A 13,261-nucleotide genomic window follows, 5' to 3' on the forward strand; every position below is an offset into this window, starting at 1 on the left:
ACAACATACTTTTACTTAGAAAACAGGTAACCTGAGAGTTGTTTGTTAAGCTTTCGAAACAAAGTCAGCATGTAATCAGATTAAACTCCTTAGTTGCTGTGGTTAGGGCTGCAGTCCACATTTCCTTTGATGTAAGTTAATTTACTTTGTATGCTAATGGAAGAGAATAAAACCAGGCTAATCTATAGTTACAGCTAAAGAAAATGGAGCCTGGAGATATTAATTTCTCCAAGTTCCTAGAACAAGCTAGGTGGGGAGTTAGGTGTTGAACACTCAGACTACTGTTCATTTTAAATCTCAATGCTAGCTGTTAATTGAACAAAGCTCGTAATTTCAGAACAGGTATTAATGTGGGTTATTCAGGTATTCTGGGGACCAGACCCTCCTATAATTCATAGGTCATGCCTGTCAGATGTATGGGAACTTGCTCATTTTGCACCAGTGGTTTCCTAACGTCTTTGATCTCTTAACAGTAAATACTCTCAGCAAGTAAATATTTGGAGAACTTCCCACATTTGGACTTACATTTATTTATGTGTGACATATGTGTGTCACATTAGTGATTATTTAGTATTATCATTACTAAAAATCTTATATACATAATACTAGTAAAATGTAATTTTGTTCACATATTTTAATCTTTTAGAGAAGGCTGTCCTAAGGCCACTGACCCGCAAGCTTCTAAAGAGCCAATCTTAAGAAGCAGGGCCAGTGCCATCTAGTGATGTGGTGTGAAACTGCACCGTCTAACCTACCACTGCATCCTTGAATTTTCTGTCACCTTGTGAAATAGGCTGTGTAAATCTCTAGTTCTTTATCCTACACATGTTGATATTAGAACCTGACTCTCTCATATTCTCTTCTTTGCTCGGCATATCTTTCAGCCTCTGGATTCCATTGTCTTATGTATCTCCCTAGTAGTATACAAATATAAATATTTGTGTACTCCCTAGTAGTATACAAATAAATAGGCCAGAAAACACATATGATCCTGTTTTCATTTATATCCACTTATGTTCATAGAAGAAATAATGGAACCAAGACACAAAAGCCTTCATTTAAAATTTGTTAAACTACAAGAAAACAGGTATTTATATGTGTACTGGCTTACTAGTCTCCTCCATTTTACAAGGGCAGGAATCATGTCTGTATCCTAAATGCCTAAAACAAGGTTTGACACACACACATAGGACATATCAATGAGATTCTATTGAATTAATGAATTAATTGGTTGTTTGGGTATAAAATGATTCAGAATGGTTTTTATTTGATCTAAACACATTTTGCAAATGCTTGATGACTGACACAAATCACAATTATCATAAGAAAAAAGAAATAAAGTCACACCTAACTGCAAAGATGACAAAGATCTTACAGCACCATCTAATCAATCCCAATCTGCAGACAACTGATACCACCTTTACATTTTGTCTGTCTGAAAGAGACTTCAGTGGGAGTTGAGAATATGCTCGTTCCAACAGTTCCTTGTTGCATTGGGAAAACACCACACTGACAAATGGGAGTCATGGAGCAGGCTGCACAATGCAGGATGCTGCTGCAGAGCAAGATCCTGGCCCTTTTATTGACACACGTAATTGATTGTAAGGAGATTAAAGAGATTAAAGAAAGGGGAAAGGTGTAGAAGATTAGGGATTGTGAGTCTGCCCTGCAGGCACTTCTAATCTACTTGATGATACACCCTAATCCCCAGCAATGGTTCTAATCTTATCAACAAGGCGCTCCACTGATCAGCTTCTGGGGTCCCTTGTCATACATCGGTCCTTGGCCCCCTGGGCATTCCGGACATACCTCCTGGTGCACATGTTATGCATCGGTCCTCAGCCCCCTGGGCATTCTGGACATACCTTGTGATGCATAACCTTCCCAGTGTGATCCAGCTTTGTGCTCTTGTTTGATTTGATGGGCTGAAGGGTTGGGCTCCTGTTCCTAACTGGTCAGACCACTTTGACCTTGTTTAGGTGACAAAATGGTGGCCGAATAGGCTGCCTAGGAGTAGCAGACCCACAGTTCCTGAAATAGCTCAGCCTTCCTCCTCACGAATACTGTGAAGATTAGGATGCCAATGTTGTAGAGCAACCCCGATACAAAACAGGGTGCCTGACTGTGGGTCCTCACCCGCGCGCTTAAAAGGACTTATCAATGCTCTACTGCAGGCACACGCGAAAGGTTAATAAAAGGTTTATTTACAAGGGAAGGGCAAATGAGGAAATGTACAGCTCAGGGAGAAAAGTGGGAGACAAAGTTTTAAATGAGTCCTACCCGATCCGCCGATCAGGAATCCCAAAATGGCGCTCTCAGAGTTGGCCGCCAGCCAGGAGCCGTGAAGCCAGGAGGCGAGCGATTGGGAGAGACCCCAAGGCCCACGTGTTTGGTTTTTATATCCAACCTGGCTGCCCAACTCCACCCTCAGGTCCCAGCCACCTTCCCTTTGGTGGTGATGGGATTTGTCTTTCCCAATGTCCTGATGGCTTTAGTCTGGAGTGGGGGTGGAGTCCACAAAGCCTGTATGGGATTAGCTCAGGACATCATTTCCCCCTAACGCCAAGACTGCACTCTAATTAATAACAGTAATTTCAAATATGGAAACACTAGAATGCTGATAAAGATCAAGAAAATGTCAGTACTTGGGAAAATCAGTGGGATCATAATGGTTAAGTAAGGTCAAGTAAATTAGTAAAAGATGGCAGTTATAGTATTGTGAAATAAGTAATAGACACACAAACCTCACAGCCAGCCACTGTCGATCCACCATAAGATGCACTTTGTCAATTCTGACATTGTTGACATAGTGTAGTCGTTTTGGCAAATCAGGAGTCAAATAGGGTTTGAAATGCTGGTCAGATTTTCGGCACTGAAAACAAATAAATTATTTCTTCATGAAACCTAAGAAATATGCAAAATAATTCAACAATTCATCTCCTAAGGCAGTCTATTAAACACTTTTGGAGGAGATTTAAACTGGGGTAATAAGATAGGAAAATAATCCTATTATCAACATGGTCACATTCCTTGATTACATTGTTTTTACTGTTGCAACAACATGTATGTTGCAGTTTAAAATATGATTTCAATTATGGCTTATTGTTTGTTGTTTTAAGTTTTTGTTGTATATATATAATAAATCACTGTAAAGCTCTCCTCCTTTTTAGACAGAAAATAGAGATAAATTTAGCTTTAGAGCGGCAATTACAACTTTGAATTGCAATTAAATATTAAAATTATAACATACTAGCAGTATGTGTAAAAATATAAAAATCAGTTTAATAAACCCCAAAGTAGTCTGTATTTGTGAACTTTAAAGGGAGTTCTGTGAAATTTTGTTTCTATAATACTGCTGTAACTAGGGGGCATATTTCAAAATTGTGTAAAAATGCAAATCACAATGGTGTCTATTCATGTTAGAAAATGAGAAAATATCACAGGAGAAATATGAGAAATAGAACTACAAAGAAACTTTTTCTCCATTGTGACCTTTTTGAAAAACACACAGGTAATATAGAGATATGAATATTTTCTACTTCCTCATTTTTTTAGCCTCAATAATCTCTTAAATAGTTCAAGTCAGTGTCACTATTTCCGCATGCTCAATTTATGTAAGAGAAATAAGAGACACTGAAATTCAGCAAAAACAATTTTAAAATAAATCTGGAAAATAGGAGAGCAAGAATTATAGAATGAACAGGGAAAGAGAAAAATATTTATTGCACATATATCCCTGCCAGCTTTATTCTTGCCTGTTTATGTATCTTTTACAGGTTTCTCATTTTTCTGTTTTTTTCCTTTATCATGACTTCCATATTAAGCCAGTGTTTTTATACTAACAGGCAAACACCATGATGGCAGCTGCTGAGTACACAGCCTCCTCAGAGACACAAGGCACTAGAACATGCCTCGAGGATTTACCATGCATCCATGTAACAAGTCATACTTTCTGAGCTGGTGTGTAGCCAGAGGAAATCCAGAGGAAAGTGGGGATACATGCCAACCTCTGAGGAAGTGCAGAGTTATTATTACTTGAATTTGAGAATCTGAGATAAAGACAGACTGTTGAGATAAAACTGGGATCATTTTATCTAAGAACAAAGTTGCCGCTGTTATCTCATACAGACAGCATGCTGTGGAATTGTAAGAGTTCCCAGTTCATGCTTGGTTATGTCTGTCCAATATAAGTTTAATACAGATCTGGAGAACTGTTTTACATGGAATATTTCTGAGAATAATGTACTTTGTGAAAGGGTAATCCATTTCTTTGGGGTCCTTTAGTTCCAGGCCCAGCCAGCCCCTATCAGTGATGCTGTGCAGTGACTTTGCAAAGCCTGAGGTATCCAACCCCCTTGCACTGCTGAGATTATTGTAGATTTACCCTTCCTCATCTCACTAACAGGATGTCAACTATACAAATCATGAGGTGGTGGGGGAGAAAAGGAAAATAATGTGTGAATTTAGAATAGAGAGAGGTGAAAATTCTCCATTAACCATCCAATCAGCATGAACACTTTTCACCAGCAGGGGGTGAGATTGTCCAGCATGTTCACTGGAGATCAGAATATTAGAAGGTGTGAAAGAAAAAAAGGAGTGGTGACCACGAAAGGATTTCCGCAGAGCTGTGTTTTCTATTTCAAACTTGAAGTGGACCACAGGTTATTGTCACCATTCTTTACCCAGTGTTTCATTATCTTTAATCACTAACATTTCATCCTAATGTTGCTCACTATAATTGCATATCATTTATATTTTAAAAAAATATACCCACATCCCAAATAATTAATTTGGGATTAATTATTAATCATTAATTCCATAGAGTAGATGCGTATTTGTGAATCTACTAAATATAGAACTATTAAGACTTCAGCATAAGAATGTTCCACCAGGGCCTTCCCTGGTGGTGTAGCGGTTGAATGCTGGGCTGCGAAGCTGCCCGCAGCCTCTGCAGCACCGGTTCAATCCCCGGCCACCGGTGAGGGTCCCACATGGCACGCAGACCTCTCCTGCTGCCTGCTGCTCCCCTCAGCAGTGTATTTTGGTCCTTCTGCCTGTTCTGCTCCCCGCTCTGGCTCTGGTGAATTCTGTCACCCTCCCGCGCTTCTGACTCTACCCAGTGCTGGTATAAATAAATAAATAAATCTTTAAAAAAAAAAAATTCCTCCTCTCTCTAGGCATAGTGACCACCACCTGGAAAAACTGATATTGTTTTAAGTTATTTGGAATTTGCTCTGCTCATTTGCTTATAGTATGGGAAGCTAAGATATTATTAACTCCACAATGAAAACTATGATAAAAGCAACTGATATATATATATATATATATATATATATATATACAAAATAATGTTGACTGTGGGTTTTGAAAAAAATTACTGGTGGCTTAAATATAAAAATATAGAATATAAATCTCTTGAACCCCGGATGAACCCATGATATTAACTTAAATTTACGTATGAGGAGACTATATACTTACGCTAAGGTTCCTAACGATTCCTTCAGAATCAACTGTTTCAAAAAAAAAAAAAAAAACATTATAGTTGATAGTTGACAAATGCAAAAAATGTGATGAACTCAGTTGAATTTGACACATATGTTTATAACAACTATGGTCCGGTGATATTAAAAAATATATTTTAGCATTTCAGAATGGGATAGTATTTTAACCCAACAATATTTGATATAACTATAAACTTTATAGACTGATTGTACTTAAAAAGGGAATTTGTCATTTGCTTCAGTGTGGTCTTCCCAAGAAGTCAGAAGGGCTTGGAGCTATGATTACTCACTTTCAGTTTTATCCTTTTTTCCCCATACAGGCATTATCATACTCACAGGTATAAAAGTCAGCAGGTATGTTACGAGATCTGATGCGGGGAGCAGGCCCTTCATACATGTAGAAATTTATTTGGGGAAAGTAATCAGTCATATATTCCACCTTATCACAATAAGTCTGATCCATTCCTGTATAAAATAGATAGATAGATCCACTGAATGTATATAAATAGTAACAATTGGTTGTCTTTGTTCATGTCAAATAGACATTTTATGGTACAGATCTCTAACTTTCGCTGAGAACCTATACAACTTATCCTATTACTTTACTCTCAGACAGACCTTAAAAATCCTGATGATGGGAAAGAAGTGTCACATATATATAATATAGATATTATATATACATGAGAAGACTAAACAAGAATTATAAACAGATCATTTGTTCAATATAGATCAACTAAAATAATTTCAAAGAAGAAAAATCTCTTTAGGAAGCTAATTAGATTTTTATAATGCCTAATTTGCATGTAAGGAAGCATGATATACCTTTAAATCAAAAAAGACAATAAGCATTCTTAGAAAATACATTAAAAGAAAAAGCAGTAGAGAATGTTTGTTTTTCAGAAGTGTATCAAATTAAATAGAGCTTGTGCTCTAAAAGATTTTTATATGAAGATCTGTCACTCAAACTAATCTAAATTTATATTTACTATTTTTATTTTATTATTTTTACCTTTTATATTTATTATTTAAATTTTATAATTTACTTCAACAAAACATTTATTAAAATATTTCCTATAATTTTAAAACAATGGGTCAAAGTGTTAGGGAACCATTTTAGAAAAAATTTTTAAATTACTATGTTTCTCATAATCTTGATATTCTAAAATAAATAAAATCTCTGCAGATATGCTCCTTTCCTCTTCTTACTCCATGTCTGGTTCCTTTACAGTCATTGGATTTCCTGGAGGAGATGGTTTTGACCACCCCATCTAAAAATTGTCCATTTCTGCTTCATGTATTTCTGAACAGACATATCTAATAAAGTACTCAGCATTGAATAGGCACTTGTCAGATGAATATTTGTCAGATGAATGAGTACAGCACACCTTCAAATAACCCAATTAGTCCAACATTCTTCAAAACTTGGTAAGAAAAAAACAATCCCAGTCCAAGACAAGTGAAACAACATTATAAATATTATTCAAGGGCCTGCTTTTGCGATGCATTGAATCACCTAAAGTTGTGGTTCCCAAGAATCTATCCATGATGCTGAGTGAGGACTTACTGTACTTATAAAACTGCTTTGGTGTGGTGTGGTGGGTACTCCACTTTCTTTAACACTCAGGCTAATGAAATGGAGAATTAGCCTCAAGTAGAAAAAGATGGGTTAACAGGGACTTTATAGAAGTCTATTCACATTTAAAAAAAAAAATACACAAGATGTGGCATAACTGGCCAGTATGTAAAATGTAGCCAATCTATAAGAATGAATCACTCACTGAAAAGAAACCCCAAAAGCACATTTTATGATTAAATGACAACCTAACAATATCTCTGTTACATACTACACAGTCCACTTTTACAGAAAATTAACTGTATGGATGGATTTTCAAAATGAATATTAGAATACCTGAACTAGAAATTTAGTAGTAATCCTCTATTCATGGCAGCCTACCACAAAACTCATTGTTTGCCCATTCAAGAGCTTCTACATCTAGAGGTACAGACTTTAAAATATCATCATTAGGGCCTCCCTGGTGGTGCAGAGGTTGAGCGCTGGGTTGCGAAGCTGCCCGCAGCCTCTGCAGCACCAGTTCGATTCCCGGCCGCCCGGGGAGGGTCCCCGCATGGCGCGCAGACCTCTCCTGCCGCCCGCTGCTCCCCTCAACAGTGTACTTCATCTGTCTGCCTGCTCTGTTCCCCACTCTGGCTCTGGTGAATTCTCTCACCCACCCGCGCTTCTGACTGTATACCCAGTGCTTGTATAAATAAATAAAAAAAAAAATCTTTAAAAAACAATATCATCATTATTTTTGTATGTTCCTTGAAGTGATAAAATATAATCAACAATAAAATATGATTTAAAAAGTAGCATACCATGGTCAGCCAAAAGGATTATATTGACACAATTGTGCAAGTTCCGCTGTTTCAGGCCCTCCATCAACATCCCGAAAATCTTATCTACTGACTGTAAGGCTTGAATAACCTAGGAAAAAAATTGGAGTTCAGATTGCCTTCATGAAGTAAGTTTTAATTAACCATTACCAAATGGAGTATAAGTTAGGCACGTTTCCTTCTCTGAAATTGTTGGGTTTTGAAATAAAACATCAGAGCCCAGCACCCATGCTTTACCCACCCTTAGCAAACAACTCTCTAAATTTCTGTAAACAAAAAAATTAAACCATATTCCCTATTGGGTAATAATATATGAGGAGAAAAGTTCAACCTCAACACATTTTTCCATTGCAAAGATTTTCATGACAATACCCAATGTTGGAGAGGGGAGTCCACAGACACCTCTGTGGGAACCTAAATGTTTACACATAGTTTACACAGAGGATCATGTGACAATGTATAACAAAAGACTTTAAAAGGGGCATAGCCTGTAATTGACTAATTCTACTTCTGGCATTTGTTCTAAGTAAACACTTAAAGTATAAATTGAAATTTACATGCAAAGATATTCATCACATTACTTATATACAATTTAAATTCACAAATAAATTATGCCACATCATTAAGAAGGTATACTTGACAGTCATTACAAAAATATTTTAAAGAGCAATGGCATAAGAAATTATTCACAAAACACTGTTAAATATAAAAACTTAAAATCAAGTTATATATGCACCCACTCATATTGAGTAATCCTGATTTTGTTTTTAAATGTATTTAGCATTTCTTAGTAAATGCACATGCACCAAAATCAAAAAGGAAACATCACAGTACTAGTAACAGTGGTGGTCTCTGGGTAGTTAATTAGAATTAATTTTCATCCTATGGTTTGCTCCCCGGGCAGGGAGCTACCCACATGGTGCAACAGACCTCTCCTGACTTGCCTGCTGCTCCCCTCAGCAGTGTATTTCAGTCAATCTGCCTGTTCTGCTTCCCACTCTGTGTCTGGTGAATCCCCTCACCTCCCCAACACCTCTGGCCTGTACCCCAGTTCTTGTATGTACAAATAAATAAATCTTAAAAAAAAACCCACTTAATTGTTAAATTCTATGATGCAGTTAAGAATGGTGTTAAAACACAAAGGAATATTAAAGGGCGAAAAGTGATCAGACTTGAGCAAGGCCTTGAATTAGGAATCATTTTGGTTTAATGGAAAGGAAGAAGAGCATTTCTGATAGGCAACAAAGTCATGCTTTAGCATAAATACGTTTGCATTCCAATTGAAGACAATTATACTCTGGATTCTCTTCAGATCATATAAATCTTTAGTCACTAACTGAATGAAAACAATTGCTTTACAACTAAGAACAACTGCATTCTACTTGAGGACCTTTGCAACTGAGAACAATTGCTTTGCAATTGGGGACGAAGACATTACAATTAAGGACAACTGTTAAATGGGTTTTCATAGAGTAGAGAAATGCAATACTCATGGGGACCTTCTAAGATTTACATTTTGTCCAAGACAATACAGACTTTAGGGTAATTTAGAGATTACTTTCCTAAAGTAATATTTAAGGACTCTATTTCTGTAGTAAAAGAGTAACAGAATGGTTTAGATAATGAAGAAACTAGTATTTAAAGGTCTACTTTAATTGTAATAGGCCTCAGAAAGGAAATAGTTCTGTCTGAGAAAAATAACACAGTAATCCAATTATAAGGAATTTATAAATGAAACTGCAGGAACAGATAGTTTGGCGTTCCACCATGAATTTGCTGGTGACTAATCTATAAATGGCCTATCTTAAATAGCCTTGATGTTTTCATAACATGAAATTGCAGAGTTACATCTAAGTATTCACTGTGTTTATCAAATTAATCAAAATGTTGTAAATAAAGCAGATGTCCTTTTTATTATTATTATTAGACTTTTAATTATTATTTTTTAATTTTATATATTTTTTACATCTTTTTTTCATTTTTGCACAATGTGTGCATTTTCATCTTGGTTATAGTCCCCATACAATTCCCAACCCCCCTTGTTTTGATCCTACTCCCTCTCCACCCCCAACCCCCCCCCCCCCCGTAGTGTGTCTCTGGTTTTGATTTTGATTTTTACTTTATTATAATTAGTCTTTTTCCTGGTCCCTTACTTAGGTTTTCTGAATTCCTGCTATGAGACTATCTAGTATTTTTCTTTTTCTTTCTGGCTTATTTTGCTGAGCATGACCCCAGCTTAGACTTTTAACTATTTTCTGGCTAGTTAGGTAGACATTCTCACACATTTAACTAGTTTTATTCTCTCAGGTATATATCAAATACATTTATATTCAGTGGGAATTAAAATATACCATTTTATTTTGAGGGTTAAAGCTAGATGAATTTGAAGCAGGAGAATAGTGCATAGAGAATGAAAAACCTTACGACCAGCAGAGACAGGATTCAGTGAGAACTATTTCCAACCACCTGAAGTCAAGATGGAGGACCAACCTGACCTTAATACAAACCTTAACCTCATTATACATGGCACTTCTGAGTATGACCTTGTAAGATCATAAAATGGTGGCAACTGAATTCTGGGAGATTGTTGTCCTTTTCCCAGAAAATCTAGGAATATTCCGAGCACTCATTTACCAGGTGTGCAAAAGCATAGCCCCAAACCTTAATGGGCCAACTCTTCTCTGAGCACCCTCCACATTCACTTCCTGAGAGTATATTTTTGCTGTACAGTAAATTCTGCTTAGCAACCACCTGACTTGACTTTGAATTCTTTCAATTTTGGTGTCAAGAAACTGGATAATTGGTTTGAGATCCTTTCCATCTCAAGTCCTTCCCAACCTCCCAGGCAACAATTTTACTCTTTTTTTTTTCTTTAACTTACTGCAGCACTGACTGGTCCCTTGTTATGTCCTGCAGAATCAGGTTGTTCCACGTATATGGTATAAAAATCAGGTCTAGGGGTAAAATTAAAACAGAAAGACATTACTGATTTGATTAAGCTTGCAGACTGGAATGATGAGTTTTATAGGACTAGAAATTTGTGGAAGTTTCTTTCTCTTTTTCTTTTGTCTCCTTCTCTTCATCCTTATCCAGCGGTTCAACTGGGCCCAGCAGGGATAGTCTCCCAATGGGAATTAAATAAGACCTTTTGGGATGTCTGACTCAGTAAAATGAAAATTTTCTTCCTTCTTGCTGTTAAGACCTCTGTTGATGAGCTTCAGCCCTTTATATTTCCATGTTTCTGACTTGTCAGCTACTCTGGTCTGCCACTCTAGTCTTTTCTTTAAATGACTGTCTCTGCTGCAATGTGACCTGCTGCTGTCTTCTAGAACGCTCTGACTATAGCTTGTGGCCATGGCCTTTCTCTGGCACCTGTGGCTCCTTGAGTCAGTCCTCCTGAGTTTCATATCCCCTCGCAGTCTTGGCTCATATCTGGTTCATGACATTCATCTCTATGCTCTGGTGCTAACTCTGCTTTTATTGTCTCATAGTGGCAATCATGTTCTCAGGCTCAAAATGTCACCTGCCCTCAGGAATAATTCTCGAAAAGTGTTCACTAAAAGGAGGAATCATATTTTTTCCAAAAATGGTCATTTAAAGTAAAGAAATAATTTTATTTTAGACCACAATATCCATTGTTAGTACCTTTGACCTTTGTCAAGGTCCAACCACTTTAACACTGTAGAGATCCTTTCTTCATATGCGATACTCCTGAAAAGAACATTAAATAGTTTTTTAACTCATCAAATAAAAAATAATTTTACTCTATTTTTATACAGGAAACTAGATTGATATTTTCAGAAATCCACATGATTAAAATACTAAAAAGGATTCAGTGTTACTCAAAGGGATTCTTATTTTCAATAGAGATACACTTACCTCACTAGAAATTAAATTGTATTTATATATTGTTTTTCAAAAAAGTGTCATAAACGCACACTTATTAAGTGATCATTCTGGCAGGTAGATTGAGAATAGATTAGAGGAGACTAGAACAGAAGCAGGAACACATTTAAAGAGGTGACTGCAGTAATACAGGCAAAAGATGATGATTGGTCAAACCAGAGTGTTAATGCAGGAGGTGATAAAATGCTTCAGACTGGATAATTCTGTATTAGAGCTGTAAGCATTTACTAACAGACTGGATGAGGGATGTAAAAGAAAAGAATCAATGATGACTTCAACATTTTTGGCCCCAAAACTGGAAAGATGGAATTCCATCAATCTTAAGACCACAGAATATCTTAATCATTCTGCTTCTATGGGGTCATATCTATAAGTGTTTCATACTTGTTGTAAGGCTTGTATTTGGAGGGAAAGGAACCATTGACAGCCACATCTGATCCTGGCCAAAAGTAGGTACCAGCTGTTAAACCTTGATACATTGCTGTCAGCCATATCTATAAGAAAAGAAAATTTAAGATAAGTAGAAGTCAAGGAATAATCACTTTAGGTAGAACGGGTACCACTTATTAGAAACCCAGTAATATTAACAATGTCAAATGGATTAAGATGCAACCTATGAAATTGTCTGCAGCCACTGTGGCAAGAGTTTGATAGCCCAGCAAGCCAGAGAGATGCCCACATAGTGCAGCAGACCTCTCCTGGCTTGCCTGCTGCTCCCCTCAGCAATGTATTTCAGTAGTTCCACCTGTTCTATTCCCCACTCTGTCTCTGGTGAATCCTCTCACCCCCTACATCTCTCGCCTGTACCCCAGTTTTTGTATGCATGAATAAATAAGTCTTAAAAAATTAAATTAAATTTTTAAAAATTTGACTTCAAGGCAACTAAACGATATTTATATTGGGATTTACCTTGAAAATCAAAACTGCAGTAAGACTAAGAAAAAAAGGTTATTTTTTCAAATTGGTAAAATTAAGAAGTTATTTTTTCCCCTTTAAAGAATTAAAAAACAAGGGAGAAAGAACAGAAATAACACCCTCCCACTCCCAGCTTTCAGAAATTAGAAAGTTAATGAAAAGAAAAGTGATTCACTGTCACACTGGAAAAATGGCAGTTACTTTGGGGCCACATGTGGCAGACTACTTACTGGTTGACCTTGCCACCAAGCTGGGTTATTTTTTGTTGCAGATGAAAGTGAAAAATTCTGGTTGAGTTTTACATCATACATATTGTTGTCAATGATGCCATGTGATTCTGGATATAAGCCCTACCATGATAATTTAAAAAAAGATTTAAGATAAAATAATGTAAATGATGACACATATTTAAAATAAAATAGCAATAAGAGCTATAATTCATGTCTTAGAAGGGTGTCATATATCTTTTAATAGAAAACCTCTGTATATCTTAGCCTATATATACATGCGAGATATATATATATATTAGTATATATTTATCTTAT

At 36.5% G+C, this 13,261-nt stretch overlaps 1 protein-coding gene across 1 annotated transcript in view; it reads right to left on the bottom strand.

Annotated features, from left to right (window-relative positions):
• The window catches only part of ENPP3 (ectonucleotide pyrophosphatase/phosphodiesterase 3), a gene marked incomplete at its 3' end in the record, with an annotated part of 74,855 nt that overhangs the window by 31,204 nt on the left and 30,390 nt on the right, over positions 1-13,261 (bottom strand). The window contains exons 8-15 of the mRNA XM_084228812.1: positions 12,947-13,066; positions 12,186-12,295; positions 11,541-11,606; positions 10,777-10,849; positions 7,878-7,986; positions 5,838-5,966; positions 5,479-5,510; positions 2,745-2,872 (exon numbers count right to left, since the gene is read on the bottom strand). Coding sequence (XP_084084938.1) covers positions 2,745-2,872; positions 5,479-5,510; positions 5,838-5,966; positions 7,878-7,986; positions 10,777-10,849; positions 11,541-11,606; positions 12,186-12,295; positions 12,947-13,066 — 767 coding nt within the window. The remainder of the gene's footprint in view (positions 1-2,744; positions 2,873-5,478; positions 5,511-5,837; positions 5,967-7,877; positions 7,987-10,776; positions 10,850-11,540; positions 11,607-12,185; positions 12,296-12,946; positions 13,067-13,261) is intronic.

This window comes from Talpa europaea, assembly GCF_964194135.1.
Source record: "Talpa europaea genome assembly, chromosome: 2".
Lineage (NCBI taxonomy): Eukaryota > Metazoa > Chordata > Mammalia > Eulipotyphla > Talpidae > Talpa > Talpa europaea.